Source organism: Triplophysa rosa, linkage group LG1 (assembly GCF_024868665.1).
Source record: "Triplophysa rosa linkage group LG1, Trosa_1v2, whole genome shotgun sequence".
Classification (NCBI taxonomy): domain Eukaryota; kingdom Metazoa; phylum Chordata; class Actinopteri; order Cypriniformes; family Nemacheilidae; genus Triplophysa; species Triplophysa rosa.
Genome location: NC_079890.1, coordinates 34,363,932 through 34,386,163, shown reverse-complemented (window position 1 = coordinate 34,386,163; position 22,232 = coordinate 34,363,932). Strand labels below are relative to the sequence as shown.

The 22,232-nt window shown below is 42.8% G+C and overlaps 1 protein-coding gene across 8 annotated transcripts in view; it reads left to right on the top strand.

Moving 5' to 3' along the window:
- zfhx3b (zinc finger homeobox 3b) overlaps positions 1-22,232 on the top strand; it is a 224,376-nt gene that overhangs the window by 188,731 nt on the left and 13,413 nt on the right. For 7 of the 8 annotated variants that reach the window (XM_057347034.1, XM_057346956.1, XM_057347106.1 and 4 more), the window contains 3 exons: positions 9,821-9,928; positions 18,605-18,738; positions 19,177-19,377. In XM_057347034.1, the coding sequence (XP_057203017.1) occupies positions 9,821-9,928; positions 18,605-18,738; positions 19,177-19,377 (443 nt within the window). The remainder of the gene's footprint in view (positions 1-9,820; positions 9,929-18,604; positions 18,739-19,176; positions 19,378-22,232) is intronic. The other variant, XM_057347482.1, reaches the window with a different exon arrangement.

The following is a 22,232-nucleotide window of genomic DNA, read 5'->3' as shown; positions in this document are numbered from 1 at the left end:
TTTGCTGTTTACACTTTTCACCACACCATTTAGTAGATGGAAATGTGCTTTGCAGCCCTGTAATGAGAATACAGTGTGCCTCTACAGACTTTAATTGAGAAACAAAAGAGCTTTTCTACTCATTTGGCTTGAGCGTTGATGTAAACCCTTTGCAATGGGATCTCCAGTTTGTGTACCCATGCTGGAGCATATAGACGTGCAAAAGACACGCACGCAAATATTAATTGTCAGCCGGATAAACATATCTATAGTAATTACATCAGAAAATGGAGACGGGGCCGATCATGTTGTGCATAATTACTGCAGAAAAACAATGCATGTCTATTAAGCGTCATTATGGAGCTTTCACGGATAGCAATCCAATTACCACTAGTTTGTTTCTCACTGCAAATAGGCGCATTCGAGACGGCGCGGCCTTGCAGTTTCGCGAAGAATAAACCAGTCTTTGCAGCTGGTCTGTGCTCTTTTGGATATGTGGGCATCAGTTAATCTCAAAGGGTAGGACGGCCGTTGGAGGTGGTCGCCATTGAGCCAGGACTTCTGAATTATTCATGGTTGTAGGTCGGTATCCACAGAGACACGGACCCCAATGGCGACGACACTCCTCTCTAGTGGAAAAAGTGTGAAGATGCTTTCTTTTAGCGTAGAGCGGGATTGTGTGTGCGGTGGAGGGCAGATAGCGGGGGTTTTGGGTGACCCCCTGCTCAATTACTCCACACTGGGTCAACTCAAACGGCCCTTTGTCACCGCTGAGGCGAGATTCTCCAGATCAAAGTGCAGAACTTTTTAATTAAAGAGGAGAAAAGGCTTTATTTGTTACCAAAAAAGATAGATAGAAACAAGCAGACGTTTTCCTATTAAGGAGAAATGTCAAGCGCGGTGGTGAAGCGATAGTCTGCGCGCTTGCCTTTGTTGTCCCTCCTGACAGTGCGGGCTAATTTTTCATGGTTATTTGAACTGGAAAATGAAAGAGAGGTTTGCGATTATTTCCTATAAATGACAACACAATCGCATTACGCTTCAGTACAAACACAGAGAGGATATTGCCTTTTCATATTTCATGTGAACGTAATGGATGGGTTATGCAAAGAGGCCCAGAAAGAAAGACAAATGGAAGAAGCGAGCAGCAAGTGTTTGATTTGTATTAGAAAATGGCCTGAAAGTGGGACGGATGAACCGTATTTCCTTTTTTCAATAACTGGCGGCGGTACTGAGCTTGTTTTAAGTGCCTGTACAACGTAGCGATTGGATTTCTGTAGCGGATTGCTATTAGCTGCCACCGGGGGCGGAACTGCAGCGATTCGGCACCGTACTGTACTGCATACTGCATGCTATTTGTAAAAAACTAAAATGCATTTATTGTCGTTTGGTTAATATTAACGTACTAGGCTGCACGTATTTGATGTTTTTATTACGGTTTACATGCACTTGCATTTAGACAAACCCAATGTGCATCTAAAAACCCAACATTAACGTCTCACCAAGAAAGGCATTTTGACTGAAGTGCATCGGGCCGTGCACATGCAAAGTCAGACAGCACCACAATTTTGAGAGTTTGTACTTGATTATACCGATACTACAGAAAGATTGGCATCCAAACTTTCATTTAGTATCCATTTGATACACACGGATAGCATTTTCCCGTCAGTAAGCCACTTCATCTTAGCTTTTTTGTGTACTGCTATGTTTTGGTATTTGTGCATGTATACACACACAGTTAGCAAAGACCGAGAGCATCACATCTTTCCATCAGACCCGCTGTGAGGCTACGCCTCGTGGCTCAAAGACATCGATACAAACACCGCTTTTATAATTCTGAAATAAAATTGATTAAGTCATCTCGCATTCATAAGCCCTGAAAATTCTGTTTTATGGCCCGGTCCGCTGACATAAACATGCAGGTGCCGGTATGAGCCTGCCCACGGTGGGATGCTGCCCTGTTTGAGTTTGTATTTACTCAATGTTTTCAGAAGCGCACACACTCGTGTTGCATTATCCACGCGGGAGCCGCGAGCAGCACTGTACGTATGCCACAGCAGCCGCACGCCAAGGTGGGCTCTACATACATACTGTACGTATACGTTTAGCCCTGGTCCCATTGATTTTCTGAGCTAATACCTCTACAGAGCGATCCACAGGCGGACAGATGCACTACAAAGATATGCAAATTCCACGCTCAATATATCGACACGCGGAGATCTTTCTCAGGCGTCCCACTGTAGCGGGCAGGGCAGTATAAGGAGACTCGCAAACAGATAAGTAGCTGTTAATGAAGAGGCTGAGGCTTATACAAACATGTGACAAGCCCGCCCGCCGTCCAGTTTGAGTTTTACTTTTACTGTTTGGGAAGCTGGACGTGTCGGTTGTTTTAGCCACCTTAAATGGGAACAAAATTTGCATGGGATATGAAAAGCAGCTGTGTGGAGGTTAGATATTGTATCGTGTTCTCACAAAGGAATATGACATTTGAATTTCTATTAGAGAAAAGTGTTGATTCTCTCTGATTCATTGTTTGGAGATTAGCACTGTACACATTTCCGTGGCAGATGTGACGGGATATCACTGATCAAGTTGAACATCACGCTTTTAACGCTGTTACAAATGTTTCTCTGTCTGCAAACACGCTTTGCCTGGTAATTAAAGGGGTCATATGGCGCGAATACGTGTTTTTCTGTGTCTTTGGTGTGTTACAAGTTGCCCGTGCATGTATTAGGCACGTAAAATTGCAAAAAAGAAAGTGTCGGAACAAAAGATGCATTCTATCTAAAAGCGAATGCTCACCCAGACCTGCCTGAAACGCCTCGTGTCACCACACCCCGGCGAATGTACGTCACTTCGTAACATGACTCGACTAAGACCGCCCAAATGTAAACGCAAGTAAGGTGCGTTTCAGAGAGGCGGGGCAAAGAGGAGATACAAACATTCACGGTATGTGGAAAATACAGCGTTTTTGAACCTTAAATCGTGTTTACACATTGCATTACATCTAAAACGAACCATAATATTCGTTTTAGCCGTGTCACATGACCCCTTTAAAGAGAGTTTGTGGCCAAAGCTGGAGATGAGCCATGAACAGAACGGCTCTGACAGTTTCAGGTTATGTGTTTTTTATGTTCCTTTTTACCAAATGAAAAATCAATAGAATTTTTTTCTGGGTTATACATATTCAGAGCACCGTCAGACCCCTGCGCCTAATGGGAGGGAGGGGGAACGGGGGATAGTGTATCCACTCAGCTGCATTGCTTTATTTCTGTTTTGTATCCTACCTGTTTGTTTTCACTGTACATTGCAAGTAAGGAGGGAGGGAGAAGAGGGCGGTACGAGACATTGAAAGGTCTTAAGCACACAGGAGGCGTTTCTGCAGATTGTAGTGATGTTAGAATGAGAACAGTGGGCCAGTAGTGCGGCAGTGGGATGTTGAGGGACCCGCTGACGGTTCATCATCCTCTTTGTTCAGGGAAATGTCTCCAGGCGCTGGAGAGCAGCGTCCACGCGGCCATTTCATCCTCACAAAGAGCAGGACGGAGAAAAGCACAGCAATGCACGCTGCCTGGCTATTAATGTGCTTTGAGTTCGAGTGACTGCTGTCAAACGCTGCCTAATGGCTTCTGTGTTTGTTTGTGTGTCTGTGGGGCAGCCCTTTCCAGTCACACATGCCCAGTTTAGAATGACAAAATATTACTATGGCACTGCAATGTTGTTGTTTTTACGTGCGCTAATTTAATCCCATGCTATTCTCCGATGAACATGAATAAATAGTATGGTCCCCTAGGAAAATTAAACTTGGTTCATTATGGTAAAAGTGTAGTAGTATATATAGTAGAAGTATAATAAAAGTGTAGTAATGTTTTTTCCTGCAAGTTTATTACCAATTGTATTACCATAGTTATGCTACAAATGTCATGGTTAAGGTATGGTTACCATAGTGTGAGACCATAGTAAAGTTGCGGTTACTACTACTGTCCAACCAAGATATTATGGTTACTATTGTTAAAGGTTCATTTTTGTAAAGAGTACCACCTCAGTATTTTTTGTATTATAATATTTGTTTTCTTGTGTTTAGGACATGTGTTTGATAACCGTAGAAAATATATCATTTTTACGTTTCAGTCAACATTTATTTATTCATTGGTAGTCTACAATATGTTCCAGATACAGAGCTCTATTTGTACCTGGACTTCCCCTCAGCTTATTTTACGCGAGTGTTCATAATTTAATTTGTTAACGCAGCAAACAAATTGCATCTCGCAATATAAACCCGTTTTGTTTTTGTCTTTTCGTGTTGTGTAAGCCATCTGTGTGCGTGTGTCATGTCTTCTATCTACATGATGACAGACACTCATCAGGAGTTATTGGAAATGTCAGGCTTGTGATGTGATGTCACGTCAGGTATCGAAACAAAATTATGTCCGTTTAGATTTGAGGCTTTGACGGTGCCATCGTCAATTAGATTTCCCCCGATTAGCCGTTAGCTTCCGATGCGGACGGTGTGAACCGCTGCAAGGGCCGGTGATTTTGAAAGGCTTTAGGGATCAAATTAAGTGTCGCACAGAGGGCGTGCAGGGTCACTTCGGGCGGGTGGGGGTGGTATGGTGAGCCGGGTGTGAGACAGAGAAGTGAGGGTGGGGGAAATGAACCTCTTGTTCTAAGGCAGTGTGAGCTTTCCCTTCTGTTTGTGATCAACTTGCTGTGTAAAGTTTGCTAGCTGTTCGTCGGCCCACCCCTTCCACCTCCCGCTTCTGCGCCTGCCCCCTTCAGCACGCAGGCCCGAAGAGACACAGTGTATTCATTCACATTTAGATTTGAGGGTCATGACAGGGCCAGTGTGGAGCGAACGCCATGGCTTCTGGGAGGCAGGTCAGGAATCTAGCACATAACTCAACCCCACTCCGATACAGAGCCACAGCCCTTGAAGCCAAAGAGGTACTTAGCTTTCGGTTTTTTCATGCTGGAGGTGTGTATTTGGTGAAGTGTGTGTGAGAAATATGGACAAACATGGGGTTGTATCGTAGTGCATTGTGGTGTGTGAGAGAGAGAGAGAGAGAGAGAGAGAGAGAGAGAGCGAGAGTGAGGGGGGGGAGGGAGGGTGTTGGGTGGTGTTTGGGTGTGTGGTCACTATGTAGGTCTCTATGATGTTTGCTCTCAAAGCCAAACTCACTTAGTTTTTGTAGTGACCAAGGGGTTTACCCAGAGTGCATTGTTTTGGGCGGGTGATTTTTTTATTTGCCGTTTTAAATAATTTTGTTGAAACTTATTGCAGGGTGACATGACTAATATCTTAATACTTAGTTTTTAATGTGCTGTAAGCAAATTTAACTTATTTGTAGATTACAAAATTCTTGATTCTGATTGGTTGACAGATATTATATATACCGTAGCTCAATGGTTACAAAGTGTTCTTTCCATTTATTTCCTATTTATTTATTTTCCTGTTATTAACTTGTAATATTTTTACCCGTTAATTGCTTGAGATGTTTATGAACAAGATGCATAAATTTTATAATATATATATATGAAAAACAGTGTTATGTTTTATAATATAAAAAGGTTAACGTAGTATGACTCTGGACTGCTACATTTTCAATCATTTTCAATAACTCAATAGTCCATGGTCAATTATATTACACATATTATAATGCATTTGGTAGAGATGGTTTTTATCCATCCACAGCGTTGGTGTCTGGAGATTGTGACTGTTGGTGGGGGACATGTGTTTTAGAGGGGGGTCCGGGGCAGGAGGGGCACTGACTGGGCCAGAGAGGTACTGATATGAGAAGAGGACAAAGCGTGAAAGCCCCCAGCATGGAGCCGATGTTCCATTGTCCCACAGAACCCTTCTGTCACTTTCATTTTACACCGCGTGCTCTGGAGTCAGGACAGCTTTGATATGAGGAAGGGGTGCAGGAGCGAATGGTGGGTGGAGGGCGAGGGGTTCTTTAAAAAAAGGGTAGAGAGAGAGAGTCCGCGAGGTGTGAAATAAGATTGTTTTTTATACAACGGTGCAGCGTTAAAGACAAGGAGGCTCTCTGTTGTGGGGTAAAAAATAAGAAGGGTGAAGGTAGACGGGGAAAAGTGGCCCCACAGATTTATTGTGATGGTGTGCTCTGACACCTGGTTAAAAATGATAACCGAGGTTGCGGTAATCCTAATAAGAGTAATGAAAGAGAGCAGACGTTCAGAGAAAGACTAGTTCATACCCCTCCAACGCGCTCTGGGTGGAGGACGGTTGAGGTGAGGCGGGCCTCAGTCCGCCCAATGCTGAAGATCCCAAGAGATTTTTTCAGGTTCGGCTCCTCAAACGTGACTGCATTCGCGATCTGATTTCTGATGAGGTTTCTGGCCCTTCGGTCTGGTCGGGAGAGGCGCAGTGGTTAGCATGTATTATTTATTTGGCGGTTTGTGCCTGTCAGTATGATTAGTATGTGTGTAATCACTGTTCTTCTGGGAAAACGGGGGAAGGCAACTCGGCCTCATCTGAAGGTAATCTCGCCGTCTTCTGAGTCTCATCGCCGGCGCGGACTTCCTGTCTAGCATCTGCTTTTGTCATCTCCACATTTTTCTCTGTTCGCGTTCCGTATGTATTTGTCTGTGCCTTTCTAACCTCTGCCTGTGTCTGATGTGCGTGTCATTTTTTTCTTTTTCTTTCCCAGCTTGTGTAGGGTGACACCTATAGGTTAACATGAGATCATGCAGCCTGTGCATGCTGGGAGAAAACCTGGCTTTAAAATGTGCACATGGCACAGCTGTAATCCTGACACATTTGATTTGCGTCAAGGCTTTGTGTAAAGTCCATTTTCTGTGGGTTTTGTTAATGTTGTGTTGATGATGCGTTTCCTTGGAGAACAGGCTGGCGTTGTGATTTGAGGGTCCGCGGTGGGCTTATTTCGCTGGCGTGATTGGATTAAGGCAAAAGTTTAATATCGTTGTACGAGGACGGGTTAATGAGGATGATTAATTAGATGGGCTAACCTTCAGGGTATTGTCCTTTACATTTTTAGGATTTGGGTTAGCAAATCGTCATGGCTGCGAGTGCTTCCTCTTAATCTATTTCCAAGGCCCATCTATGACTTCATTTGGGCGGGTCCTTACTCTAAGGCCACTTCTGACCTTTTATTAATTATGGCCGGCCCGGGTTTAATCATTGTGTACTGCAGTGCCGGGTGAGATGAGGAATAGGCACATTCATTTGCCTCTTAGACACATGGCCATGGGTGGAATTAAATGTCTACCTATCTACATATTACTGGGGGAAGGGTGGTCAGCGTAGGGTCGGGGAACGAGATGTTGATTAGAAAAGTAAATGAAGAAGTGACGTGCCGGCATCTATACGGAGAGAGAGAAGTGTGTTCGAGGGGGATTTAGACACTGGCAGCTCCTCTATGGGTGTAAAAATCTACCTGGGGATTATTTTGTAAACTGACTGCTACTGGTTTCATATCATATAGTAATTCTCAGGAGCCTGTGAAGGTGGATTTTAGATTTCTTTTTTACCACCCGTATGGCGGGTAATGTTGGGTTATGTGGAACGGAAATTACACGTTGCCTTGGGAACATAACATACAAAGTATCACAAATGTGCCCATTTCTATGTATATATAGCCGGTTATTTTACTTTACATACCGTTATTTAACACAGAACCAGTCTGGGATCTGGGTAACATGGTGTAAGTGTATAATCCATACAGCGATGAAATTGTACGCCGGGGTGCTTCGTCTCGCCATGAAAACGGGTGCAAAAGCAAACAGCGCTGCTTTAAGAACCTTTCGCAGTTGTTTTTAGAACAGAACGAGCTTGCAGACACCTTTATGAAATCAACAGCAGTTCTGCTCTTCCACCTCCTCCTTCAAAACTGTACTTTCGCAGGAAATTATCTAATAATTTTCCCGTTGTTTCCTTCGTTCATCTGAGGTATTATTGCAGTTACGGTGAGGGGGAAAAAAACGTGTATATTAGCATAGCACGTATAGTTTTATAACCTCGTAGTTCGTATTGTTACTGATACTGGTGTTTTCAGATGTAATTACTTTCTCCCAGAATGCCACAGCGGAAACCACAGCGACTGGCAAACACTCAACCCGGTGGTGTTTTCTCATGGTGCATCAATAATTAAAACGGTGCAACAAAATGCAGAATTACGCGCAAGACCGTCAGATGTAAATGGTTTTAACTGCTCTAGATGTGCACGCATACACATACATAAATGGTTTCTTGTAGCACATTAAGTCAAGGGGATGGAAATGTTTAGAGATGTTGATGTATTACCCGCAGCGAGAGAGTTATGGCTGAGGCGTTTATTAAATATGCCGTTCCGTGTTCACGCAGAGACCCAAAAAAGTGCTTTTGAAGAATGATGGATAGAGGTTGTACTTTAATAGTTGTAGAAACCAAACACTGATGAGAATAAACTTTAATGGGTTGCGTGGCGGCTTTTGGAACGGGTCGGATTCGAGTCGCGCGTTTGAACCGGACGTCCCGGGCGGCTTCTGAAGTGCCCAGAACGTTATTGGGCAATAAAAGCTGCTTTCAGTTACAGGTTCGAATATTTTCGTGGCAGGGCGATCTTTAAGTTTGCTTTGAGCGTGGAGATGAATATTTGAACAGGATCTTTCAGTGGCCGTTGTTGTCCCGTCGATATATCAATAACCCACCTGATTGAGTGTAGAGTGCAGCGGGAGGCATTTTCAAAAGAACATTTAAGTACATTTGCTGAGAATTAGCTGACTTGTGTAATAAGTGATAAGGCATATTGACCGCCTCAGACTTTACTGTTACAAAATCAATGTTTGTGTGTGCTGGCCACGGTACTTTTAAACAAGCTCGGCCCCGGAAAGGTGGTGCTCGGGGGGCACGAGGTGGGAATAAAAAGGATTGATGCCCATTTTATTATCTGTTTTCAGCATCTTGTGTGCGTTACTTACACATGGCATTATTGGAGATCCATTGTAGAGAGTTCACTGCCTTTAAATGGCCTAATATATTGAACAGGGGCTTTTAAGATGGTTACAGGGGATTTCTGCATTTGACTTGGCAAAATAAAAGGAATTGTGGTCTGAGTTTTAAATATTTATGATTTTTGTCGTGCCCCGCATTACCTTGGGTTTTAAAAATGAACTTAGCCCGATATTGGTGAGCGGCCCGGCAGTGAACTGCAGCTAGGGACTGTAAGTATGAACTCTGAGAGTGAGAGAAATGCGTCGTAGAAAGTCTCCTCTCGCTTGAAGCTCACTCCTCGCACAATTATTTTTCCTGTCTGCGTGCTCGGAGCCGCCGTGGAAAATGTGTGTATGTCTCTACCACATGTGTGCGGTTTGCTGCAGTTTTATGTTCGTATTAAACAGAGGAAGCCATAAAGATATTTGTGTCATGGTCCTGCATAAATGAAGAATTATAACTGTTCAGTTGGAGCCCGTTTTTAAAGAAATCTGTTTAAAAATAATGGCAGCGCAAATAGAAGACATTATGAAAACATCATCATGAGCTGAAAAAGAAGGGAAATTATAATGGTGTAAAATGAAGATTATTGATGCATTATGAAAGCACTGATGCATCACATTATATTTAAGATGCATATATAATGTATGCGTGACGTGTGTATGTAATTGTAATTACAAAAACAAAACCGTTACACTCAGTCCAGCGTGGTAGCGTTGTAGGGGAGCGTAGCGCCTGTACTCGTCGTCTCATAACCTTGTAACTGCTTGTCAGAGAATGTAATTGTTGTGCGCTCCTATGGAAAAAAACGCTGCCGTCCCTTTAAGTGCTTCCACCAATTCTGATGGAGTGCTGATTTACATATCCCATCCTCTCCTCCCCCTTCAGGAGAGCTGAGTGAGGATGTGGAGGCTGCCAGTGAGAACGCCACAGATCAAGAGGACCAAACCAAAGGCAGAGACAGTGGGGGGGAGAGGGAGCTCACCAAAGGGACAGGTAAGCCCTATCTTTCTCATTCACTATACAGTGAGATCCAGTGTGCACTTCACGTTGGCACTGAGCAACCTTTACAAATCACAGACACGGCATTGTTGCTTACTAACCAATGCATTTTATATATTCTTTAGTGTCACAAATTGCCGTTTCATTTCTCACCCTTAAGGATTTAGTTGGAACTCCAAGGGAGAAGTGATCCCTGATTACAGCGAATCTGGTCAAGTGACTAAAACACAAGTTAGGGCCTGCATACAGAGTTACAGCACCGGCCATGTGTCTAAAGACACGTGACCGGGCGCGCACACGCTCCTCTGAAGAATGCTATCAGATAGGAGTATTTTGCAGGCAGGGGTGGCCGGTGGGGGTTGTGGCAGGTGCAGGTGTCTGGTTTCATAGAGAGGTGTGGTTTAAGGGGAGAGGGGGGTGCCGGGGAGGAGAGAGAGGCCTGGAGTGGAGAGCAGCGGTGCGTTGTCGTGCTGCTGATGGGTCCTTAAAGCTGCGAGGGCCTGTAGCACGTGCTGCATTAGGTGTAGGGGGGCCATGTGCCCTGTTTATGATGCATTCAGCATCAATGATATGCAATACAAATGTTAGAATGTCAACATGGAATGGACTGAATGGAATGTGAATGAGTTGCAGTTTGTATATTTAAACAGGTTTGTATATTTGTCCAGTACTTCTTTAATTGCTTGAGCATTTTCATGTGTTTGGGAATATATTTCTACTTATAAATATATATGTGTATGTTATATAGTTATACGTATTACAACTTCTAAGGTGTCTCACTGTAATTAGGTCATTTGTACTTAATGCATCACTTTTTCTTTTAATATTTAATTCTTAGTCAATTTTAAGGTTATTCACGCAGACAGGAAGTGATGTGATAAGTGTGTCACTTATCCGTCTATGCGTCTATGCGTATGGGTAGTTGACAAATAAACCGTACATTTGTCCTGTGACAATGAAAATATAACAATGAAGATACATCTCTCTTATGCTATTTTATGTTATAATGTAAATAATTAAAAAATATTTTCAGGAAAAAAATGCGTCACAGCATAGGACACATTTGTGGTTTATTTGTCAACTACCCGTATTCAGTTTAAACGCTAAGCATTGGTCACATTCTTCTGAAAGTAAGCGGTCAATTTTTGTTCACATGAAGTTTGATGGCCAGGAGGATGGTGGAAGGTCACGCACGTGTCGGGAAAGAGCAGTTTAGCTACAGCTGTACCTCACAGACAACAGGAAGTGACTATATTCCTCGCGATTTGCTTCGACAACAAAAAGAAAGGAAAACCGAATCGGTTTTTTTTGTGCTTTAATTTTGGAAACTACAGCAAAAAAGTTCTTCGGAGGCGAATCTTTTAAAACGTCTTTGATTTTCGACTTTCACTTTAAATGAGGCCGAGTTGTTTGCGCACTCGGAGCGAGTGCCACTCGGCTTTGATGGGGAGAAATAATGATATGCATCGTCTGCCTGAAAATGGCTAAAAGTATACTTTGACACATCAAAATAAAGCACTTTAAAAAGCATTAAAATGAGCTGCTTGATTAATAATTCAGCCGTACCTGTGGTGCCGAAGACGACGACGGCGCGCATTAGGAGCCTCGCGTCTTTTTCTGAAAGGCATGCGATCCGATACAAGAACATTCAATTCCTTTCCTCCCCCTGTCAGTCGCTAATCACCAAATAAGTGTGTTTCTGTGTTTTCACAAAAGAAAGATGTGCTTGCATATGAAAAATTCACAGGCTTCCCAGCAGCTTATTAGAAACGCTTAGTTAAAAATAGCGTGCATTAGGGAGCCAGGTCTCGCGTGCCGTTTGATGTCTGAGGAGAGGAGGCAGGAGTGGTGACGGGGGTGGAAAAGTGAAACCTGGTGGTGTTGTGATCTGAGATACTGCTGCTGTTTTAATGAAAGCTCTTTTATGTTCTTTTTTAATCTTGTTTATAATTGACGGACAGGACGACGCGAGGCGGTGTTAGGGAAGGCTTTCTGAAGCCGGGCCCGAGAGCGATGGAATGCTTTTAGTAAACAGACGCGCTCTTGTTTTGGCTGGAGATTGTCTGAGAATGTGTGTCGGGAGAGCGTCGACGGTGAGGTGCCGGCCTGCCGGGCCCGGCCGCGTTGGAGACGTGGCTAACCTGTTATTTAAAGGCACGCATCCGAGCGGATTTGTGTCACGCTGTCTTAGAGGTCTGTTATTAGGGTCTGTCATTAGCTGTATTGAAGCGTTCCCTCTTATCTTAGTCATGCAAACGTCGCAAACGTCGAAAACGTGAGTGTTGAAACATGGAACTGCTTTACAGATGGCTCTCAGTGTGAGCGTATTAATACCAGCCGGCGAAACGCATCATCCTAGTTAAGCCGTAACCAATCCGATGGGACTCTTTTGAACCTACGGCGTAAGGCGCAAGACATTTAGAGCGTTTAGAAGAGACCTCGTGTAGAATGTGCATCTGTTTGCCGTGTCATTTGGGACGTGTTTGAGTATAAACCACCAGGCAGGTCTCAAACGCACGGGTTGGGTAGACACAGAAAAAAAAAACATTTTTCCGAAAGCACATATGGAAGAGGGAGCTGAAAACTGTAAGATTAGGCTGTCATTTGAAATCATTACATATTATTCAACAGTAAATGTGGTGGTGGCAAAAGCTGCAATCGAAGCTACCTTTCCCAATAGGCACGGCTGGCGTACCTAATAATAAATCTATGAAATATTTATAGAAGGCGAGTCCCTGTCTGTTGGGTGAGCTGGGATAGCATTAGTGATCTGAACGGGGGTTCTGGGTATATTAAAGGAAAGATATGTGGCAGAACATAGGATAGGTAACGTACTATAGAATCATGGTGGAGCCGAAACCAAAAAGCAGGATCGTTAATACACTTAAGGGCTTGGAGCAGTGACCACAATATGATTTGGCATAAATTTGAAGGGGACTGGGAAGGGTGGGAGAGGGGGGCTTCTGCCATGATTTGGGGTTTATGAATAATGCCTCTCACCCCCCCCCAACTTTCATATTACCAGGGTAAGAATAAAGAAGGAGAAATAATCTGACGGAGGTCAGCCGCGTCCTGACCCGAGCGCAGCAGCCCCACAAATTGCTCCCTATATTCCTATTGCCTTCTATATTAACTCAAATGTATGAATCTCAGATTGGCCGGTGTGCATCTGTGTTTGTGTGCATGAGAGAGAGCAAAATAATTGTCCTCCGACTGCGGAGTGAACATTAGCACCCCCTGGATGCAGAGGAGGCGCATTACACGCAGAGCTGTTTGCGTTTTTTATAGCCTTGATGTCCATTAATAGATTTTACAAAGTTGATGTGAGAAGGCAGGAGCTCGAGGCGTGATGCGCTATAATCGCAGTAAATGCAGCCGTAGCTGTCAGGCATGTCAGTCGACTACGGTGAATATGGCTGAAGAGATGCTACGTATACAGATGAAGACTGTCATCATTTTTATGATGCTATATTTATTGCATCATCCCAGAAGTGTTTTAATATGAATTTACTGGGTAGTGAAATAATCTGAAAGCCGTGTCACAGTAGTTATTTCCCCGAGACACAAAATGAAACATCACTTGGCGCAGTTTTAAGAGCAGGACGTGTTTGCATATTCATATTATGTCCTCTAAAAGCTTGTCATCCCTTAAATTTAAATTATTTTTGTCGTGAAGACTAATAGGCTGAAAATCGTCCTTTGTTTGTGTGCCAGCACTCGGAGAGATCTGTGTTTATGAGCTTTGCCCCTTACGTTCTAATTGGCATGCCGTCCTGAGAGATTTGCGTGTGTGTCGGTGTGCGTGCGTGTCCTTTAAAGGTGACTGCCGTGTTAGCTGCTACTTAGCCATCAGAAGATTAATAACATGTCCACTAATTGATATCTCCTTTTAATTTCTTCATTTTAAATTTGTCTTTGCAGCAGTCGTGCCCGTGGGCCTACGCGGGCGCTTCCTTGGCAGAACCGCGGAGGTGGTCTTTTCATTTAATAGTGGGTTGTACACCATGGGAGCCGCGATGTGATAAGCCGCAATATGGAGTGGCGTTGGCGTTAGACTTTGGTGGTAATTTTCTTTATTTGAAATTAATTGATGCCGAGTAATTACCTGAGAAATATGAGGTGAAATGAAATATGGCCCCTTTGTTGCTCAGGGCACCAACAAGGCCGGCAGATTAAAAAGAGGGAGGGAATGAATGAAAAAAGATCATATTCAGTTATTGTTAGAGGAGGTGAAAGTGAATGACTTGTAGCACTGGGGAGTTGGACCGCTTCTTTGTATTAATGCTCGGATAGCTGAAGGATCGGGAGGTGTCTTTATAAGGTCTGTGAGCAGAGCAATACACATAAGCGTCTCTGTTCACCATGGGTTTTTCAGGAACACTACTATTGACAGCTGTTTTTACATTTGTGTCCGTGATGCCGGACCTGTTGCGGTATTGCTAGCTTGTTTGCATCAGCATCGCACGTGTACGTTGCCCTGATGGCGAGGTCCAGCACTCAGCGCCGACAGGCAGGCTGAGAAATGCAGCTCAGCTCCAGAAGGTGAGAGAAGGTGCCAAAGTCCAATTCACTTACGGGACACTCCAGAACAAAGACCTCCCGCTTACGGAAAAGGGCCATGAATTAATAATCACCTAATTGACTTTTAAGACTTTTTCCCCTCCTTTGCCTCTGGCTTTTTTGATGTCAGATGAAAGTTGGGGCGTTGTCGCTGTCTCTGTGGGCTTCGCTGCAAGCGCAGTCGACTGCTGAATGGTAGAATTGAGGTCAGATGTACAGATACTACATTAGGATGGTTTATAGAGCGCGCTGGGGGCAAAACTGCACACATAGACTGTGTGATGTAGATCCCAGAGTCTTTGTGACCTATAACGTTGTAAGAAGGAAAGATTTTATTAGTGATGTACTGTAGTATAAAAGTGTTTTTGTGGGATAATCAATGTTGGACATGGCTTCTGTGTTTACAGTCCCTACTATTATGTACGCATTATGATTGATCCATATATTGACTTGACTGTTATTCATTTAGGATTTGGCCATATAAAGATATATTAGTTTCAGTGCCTATTTGACCTTTTTTGCAGATTTCTTCTTACATGATTATTTGTTTAACTTATTTTTTGACATTATGTAAATTGTTCATTATCAGCAAATATTTGGACTTTCCAGATTATGTTCAGACGGTTTCATTGGATGCATGTGCCTGGCCCAAAGTTAAATACCAGGCTGTATTTGGTTATAATATAACGATTTAATTTGTAATAATATTAAAATATTTGTATATTTTATTGTATATCAATTGTATTGAATTCAATTAAAAGTACTCGGCAGTTATTGATTCTTTGCATACGCTACTGGAAGTTATGTTTGGGCCACACAATGTTTATGCTGTTGCCGCTGAAACAGTTTACTGTATATCTGCTGAAATTTGGCCTTTTTTATATTTTTTGGACATTTTGAAATTAATTTTGCACTGCATGTATACACTCAAACTTGAAGTACAATTTGTATTGTATTACATTATAAGCATATTTTAACCAGCTATTGTATCTTTTTTTATTGACTATCGTTGTATTTTTTCTGCTATACTGGCTATTGTCCCCCTTTCGTCTAGAAACAAACCCCCTCTAGATATCAGCCTTTCAAACCCCATATCGGTTGACCAATAGTATACAGTACTCAGCACTTTGAACACAGCGGAGTTATAGTCACAGTGGGAGACACATAGTCGTAGCCAAGTTCATGAGCAGGAGAGGGAGGGCAGAGAGAGACCCCTGCTATCAGGTTCTGGTCATGCTCTCTCATAATGGATCTGACCCGCTCAGATGTTGAGCTATGCCGAACACGGGCGCTGCACATGCCCGCAGTCCTGTCTCTCTGCCTGGTTATTGGTCTCCATTTTGTTCCAGCATGCTCAAGTCTCCTGACAACAGAAAACTGGATACGGTAGCTGGACTTTAGTCACGGCTGTTTGGTGGCAGAAGTGGGTGTTTGGGAGCTCTTTTAAAGCAAACAATTGATCAGATTTATGGAGTCCTAACAGGGCGTGACGAGGTGAGGCTGTGCCTGGAGGCAGCCGGTCGTCCTCCCCTCTACACATGTGCAGCAGGACCCCGGGAGACAGCTGCTCCATCGCTCTCACGTTTTTCACAAAAAATTATCAGATAGATCATAAAAATGGACTCTAATTGACTCATTAGTAATGCTTGGAGTGATGTTTTTTTTGAAGTATTGAGCATCCCTTACCCCTTACCCTAAAATAGTGTTCAAAATAAAATAGATTCAGGACCACACATTCGACCTTGAGCTTGCAAGGGTCTTTTTTAGTAGAGCGCAAGGACCAGCAGGAGAAAGGAATAGCCATTGGACAGCCCAAGAGAGCAGAGCAAGTGTCTGTAGAAGAGCTGTGTAGTACACAGGACACTTCCAGGAGCCAGACTAAACGTTAATGGCAACGAATGGGAGGTTCTATTGTTTAACATTTCCTTCGTTTATTGGTGGATGTGTCTAATGGGATTGGCCGTGACTGAACCTAATAGGCCTGCACCGGTTGATTTTGTCAGTCTCTGGGAGATACGGTAGGCAGCGATCTCAAAAGCAGGGCCTTCCCACTGAAGCCAGCGCTCAGCTGCCCTGGTCCGTGATTGAATCTGACACTTTAATGTCTGTCCATGGTCAACCCCGTTTAACCTGACCTCCACACCCCCTCTCCTTCCCTACAATCCCCTACTCTCAATTTGCCCTTTCAGGACTGGCCAAATCATGCCAAATGTAACTCTTTATGGCCTCGTTATGGGCCGGCGAGAGAGAAGGGCGTCTTAAGTTTCACTGTGGATTCTTTCCCCAGAACAGCGCGCTCGCTTGACTCCTCTCTGGCTTAGCTCGGATTTACTTTTTGTATGAGTTGATTATTTTTACTCGGTGCTCTGATGCCTCTGTATCGCCACACCTAGTTTGTTTTTCTGCCTTTTTATAATAAACAGATGCATGCTGGGTAACTAAGCTCTTTGCGTTTTTGTCAGGCCTCGCTGGGTGAAAACAGAACACGGAGTAATGCCACGCATTGTTAATGGCTGGGCAGATTGTGTTAAAAGGATTAGTTGTGTTAAATGTTTTATCCGCTCTATGAATGACTTTCCAGTGACGGCGACTAGCATTATGAACACTTCTCACAATGAATATGTGTATTATATTGTCTTATATTACATATTCAACAAATGTGCCATTTGTCATGCATTAATATGCCGTATGTTGAAGACAATAAGTTTTGATGTGCTCCGCTAGACCAGAAACTTATTTTGACAAGTATGCAAAGACTCAAACACTTGGCCAATTCATGGCACGCACACGGCCCTGTTCTACATACTTGAACACACATTCTTGCTTTTCTGCGGTGATGAACAGAGTTGTCTTCGAAGGTCATTCGAGCCATTAAGCCAGATATGTTTTTGCTCAGGGAGTTGGCTGTGAACATGTTGTCGTGTTTGGCTAACGTCAACTTGCTCCGCAAGGTTCTTTGCAAACTGTTGCAAATCTGCAAGACTTTTTGCAAACTGAAAATACCAGGGGATGTCACTTAAAATATTTAGATAAGCAAGGAAAAAGGAATTAAATTAGGAGCCAGAACAAAGCACTTTCTTCAGTTTGAAGCCACCTGTGGTATATTTGACTCTTCTCAGGTTAGGTGAATCCCTTCGCCTCACTTCATGCATCCTAAAGCTGCTCACCGTGGCAAACTAATGTTTTGATTAGATGTCGGTGTTGGTGTCTGATGTCCTAAACATCCAACATAGGAAGAGACAACCCGTCAAAGCACAGACGCTGCTTCTACTAAGTGTCATGGGAGGAGCAGTTGAAAGAGTAGTTGGTTTGGAGTGGGAACAGCTTGCCTGAGCAATCTGCCGGCCTGGCTTATTCTTGTCAGATGCTTTTATATTGCATTTAAAAACAAGCTGCTGCTCACCTCTTGATGTAAATTACTGCAGTGTTTTAACTATTTACAACCTGTTTTTGATTCTTTTGTGGAGCACAAAATAATACATTTTGAGGGGTTTTGTGTCCATACAATGGTAGTCAATGAGAGCCAATGTTGTTTGGTTACCAACGTTTTTCAAAATCTCTTTCTCCATTTTTAGTCTGCTAGTGTGCATTAACCACACCATAGAAGCCTCCTAATAAGGAAATGAATCAGTTTAGCTTTACAGCTGCAGTTTAGTGCAATATGATCGCTGCTGCGGTTACCATGCCAACAACTGCGCAGAAACTGCAGCCTTAATCATTTTGCAGTGCACCTGTAAAGTGTTTGCTAAACTGTAGTTCTATTGTATTAAACTTGAGTTGTAATTCCTACAAGCTGCATTCGTACTACATTGCCTATATTTCCACTGCAGTGAATTATAATTACATTATGGGAGACTGCAGCGAACCGCAGCTGTACTGCAATGTGCAACAGTTACAATACAGTGGACTACAAGTATGCATTACATAAATCTAATTGTCCTGCTGATTGCTAAACAAGGCATTTTAAGTGCAATCCGTTTTTTTGTACTACACAGTTGCAGTTTAACTGCGTTCTTGTTTCAAAAGGGCTGTTGCATCGATTGATGCATGACTGCCAAATCTATTCTCAGTGTTTTTGACAGCCATGCTTTTTCTTTGTGTCTATGGCAGCATCCAGCCAATCGGAGAGGGAACAGACGGATTCTCCGGTCCCCTCCAAGCGCCCCCCCTCAAGGTCGGAGGCATCGGAAAGCCCCCTGTCGTCTAAAAGACCCAGGACAGCTGAGAAAAGCAGTGGAGAGCAGGTATGGAAGGAATCTCCAGTCTATGTAAATCATGCCGAATTCTCTCTGGCTGTTTTTCTAAAACCTCATCTGATCCCCAGGCATGTAGGTCTCATTAACTGTGCCCATTAATTAACAAAATATCTGCGGATGTTGTTCTTAGGCATTTTTTTATGTTGAGCATTAGAATGTGGCTGGCCTCTTTAAATTATGCATGCGTGCTTTTTTCTTTCTCTAAAAATATTATATTTCTCAGTGTTGTTGTTTTTTTTGCTGCTCTTGCAATGCTAATTGTGCAAAAGGTGGAAAATCAATATGATATTTGACAGATGAGAACTCTTTGAAGTATCCGCATCTCAGAGTAGCCCACTGCTCGCTGCACGGGAGGGAGACGGGTCTTGATCTGCCCTTGATTTTCCCACTCTTATCAGGAAGCTAACATTCTCTCTCGTTGAACAGATGTACCAGTGTCCCTACTGCAAGTTCAGCAACTCAGATCTGAACCGGCTAAGAATGCACGTGATGACGCAGCACTCTGTGCAGCCCATGTTCCGCTGCCCGCTGTGCCAGGACATGCTCAACAACAAGGTCCACCTGCAGTTCCACCTCACCCACCTCCACAGCGTGGCACCTGACTGCGTCGACAAGCTGATTGCCACTGTAAGTCTTACGGATACTGCAGAAATTATTAGTATTTGTCATGCTAGTGGAATATCAAAGTTGAATAGGAAGTATTTCGTTTGGCGCTGTTCAGTGCAGTTGAAATTAATCCATCGGTATTGGTGGGTCTGATTTTAGTCACCATTATGCAAATAGTCACACCTTTCGTGAAAATGTAAATATAATATTTAATATTTTATCCAATTTTTTTTTATTTTCATTCATTTTCATTCAGTCTGCTTAGTGGATGAACTAGCTGTTTATATCAGTTGATTTGTGTGTGCGGTGTCTTGTCTTAAGGTAGAAGAAGCAAAGATCTTGTTTTGGCATGGTGAGAGTTCTGTCAGTGTTCGGTAGTGATGACATCAGGCATCGACATCGCTTCTGACTCACGATTCTTACTCACTGCCTTTGATGAACTGAGGTCATCCTGAGAACTGATGAACTGAGTTGTTTCCTTTAATCTAATTGATGACATTTTAAGTCTTAATCCAAACGCCTCAAGGAATGTTCATTGTTAAATGGCTCCCAGGCATGTTGTATTCAAAGTGACTTGCGTATTTTAGGACACAAGCTTTGAGTGCTAGGGTCAGTTTTTCCCACTTTGTTGCCGATGTTTCTCCTCAAATTCTAGAGGAAAAAATCTCAGTGCTCACAGGGAGAAACGTGAGTGTGTAGAACGTGAATACATTTTCATTCTTTGTTCTTAGTTTAGCAAAGAAATTAGAAAACCCCATGTGATTACCAAAGTCGTTTGTATTCCAGACGTTCGCTACTGTAATTCTTACATCATATCTTTACAGTATTTCCACCTCTCATAGCTCTCTCGCCTCCAGCAGTCTTCCCTGTCGGACCCTCCTGAGAATATTCACCTTATTCTTCTCCAGCTCATACTGAGACCACAGAGGGACATTATTGCTTTTATTTTCGCCAGATTTCAGCTGCAAAATAATTAAGTTTAAGTTTGCCTGTGGAGCTGAATTGCACGCTGGCCGTTCGCTCTGATGGCATCTCCACTCAACCAGCCAGAAAGCAAATGGCGAACACATTAGTAGAGGCCAGACGGCAATATTTTTTCTTTTATAGAGGTAATAACGCACCGAGCGGCGTACAAGTGCGGCGCATGATAGAAACGGAGCTAATACAATGCACATTAAAACCAGCACCTTCTTTTACAAGTAGGGCGAGATAGAGATAGGTATTTCATCCTGTTCCGTGTGTCAGGCAGACAGTCTTGATGAATTCTGAATCAGTTTACTTTTATTTCTTGCAAAAATTGCATAAAGATGTACTCTTCCTCGCTCGCTCGCCCTGCCCTCCCTCCCCACTCTCTCACTCTCTGTCTAATGTTCTGTCTGTCTAAGATAGGGGTAATGAAAATAATTGTGCTTCATTAATTCTGAGCCTGGCTAGATGATAGCCATTTGGAACTATGTTTGCCAATTAGACGGCCCAAATTAAAAGTGACCTTGGGATACTCTCGGCACTCGGAGCTCTTTGCCTAATGATGCAGTTGTCTAGAAACAGTCCACTTTGTAATGTTAATCACTGGCATGTTTTGTTTCTGGAACTCTCCACAAGCATTTAACACTTTTAGTTTGGAGAGCATTGGTTGGTTTGGGGGGTGGGATGTGGCGTAAAAAGCTGATAAATAGATTTTGTCTAGTGTGATTCCACATGTTTGTGTCTACGGCTGTCAAGGTCACATTTGTACATTTTTTGTTGATATAATCTCATTACAATGACTAAAAGCATGACCAAGATATCAAAGCCTCCTGGACTGTCAAATAGTAACCTTTGATCCATAACCTGTGCTGTGAACTGGAGAAGGAACTGAGCTTAAAGAAATTCCAAACAGGTAATGAAGAAAGGATAGTTTGGTAACATTACGCTATTAAAATGCATGAAGAGTTGGGCTGATTGTTCAGTTTGGGAGTTAATTGGAGGAAGGTGAAGCAGACAGTGGCTCATCTCCCAACCTTTTCCAATCTCAATCTCTGATTATTGTTAAATAGAAGCCATGTCAATGAATCTGTTGTTTTTTAATGAGAAAGACATAGAGAGCGTGAGAGGCATGCGTGGAGAATCGTGCTCTTTAAAGTTAGACACTGCACATGTCAATCATGTATGATTGACACCAAAGCAATCCTTGATGACCTTTTGCACTTATCGCAACAATATTCAGCGTTACTTTCATTATTTTCATTTTCTAATCAGTTGGACTGCAAAACATTCTGCTCACCATCTGCCTACATTTGAAGTTAGTTTTTACTAATGGCTTTGTTTCAAGTGATAATTTGCATAATTTGTAGATTATAATACTCCTTAAAAACACCTTAATGAGCGCTGTATGTTAAAGAGTGCTGGTCATTATCCAGGAATTGGCAGTAGTTTCATTACCCAGAATTCCAAGCAGAATGACGGCATTTTAGTGCACCGTGCTTTCTGTTGGAATGAAATGCACATTTTATGAGGTGGAAGACTTATTTAATTAGGCTCTCTAATAAGCTTTTGCTAAGGTAGACCTCACAGCCCATCACACTAATTGGCTGCATTAACTATCACAGTGCATGACAAAACACCATGGAGTGCAAATTCCATGGATGGCAAACGAAGTGTAAGAATTCAAATCTAAAAATGAATGTATTTGTCAGTCAGTTTAAATAAGATGCTGAAAATTTTTTCAAGTGCTCAACATCTTTCACCTGTGTCAACAGTTCATTTTCCCCAAACAAAAGCATGTGAAACAATGCTCTTGAGATTTGTAATTTGCTTGTCTGTAGTGTTAATTCAAGATGTTTTGCATTCCTTATTGAGTCGTTGTCATTTATGAACTATAATTAACGTGACACAAC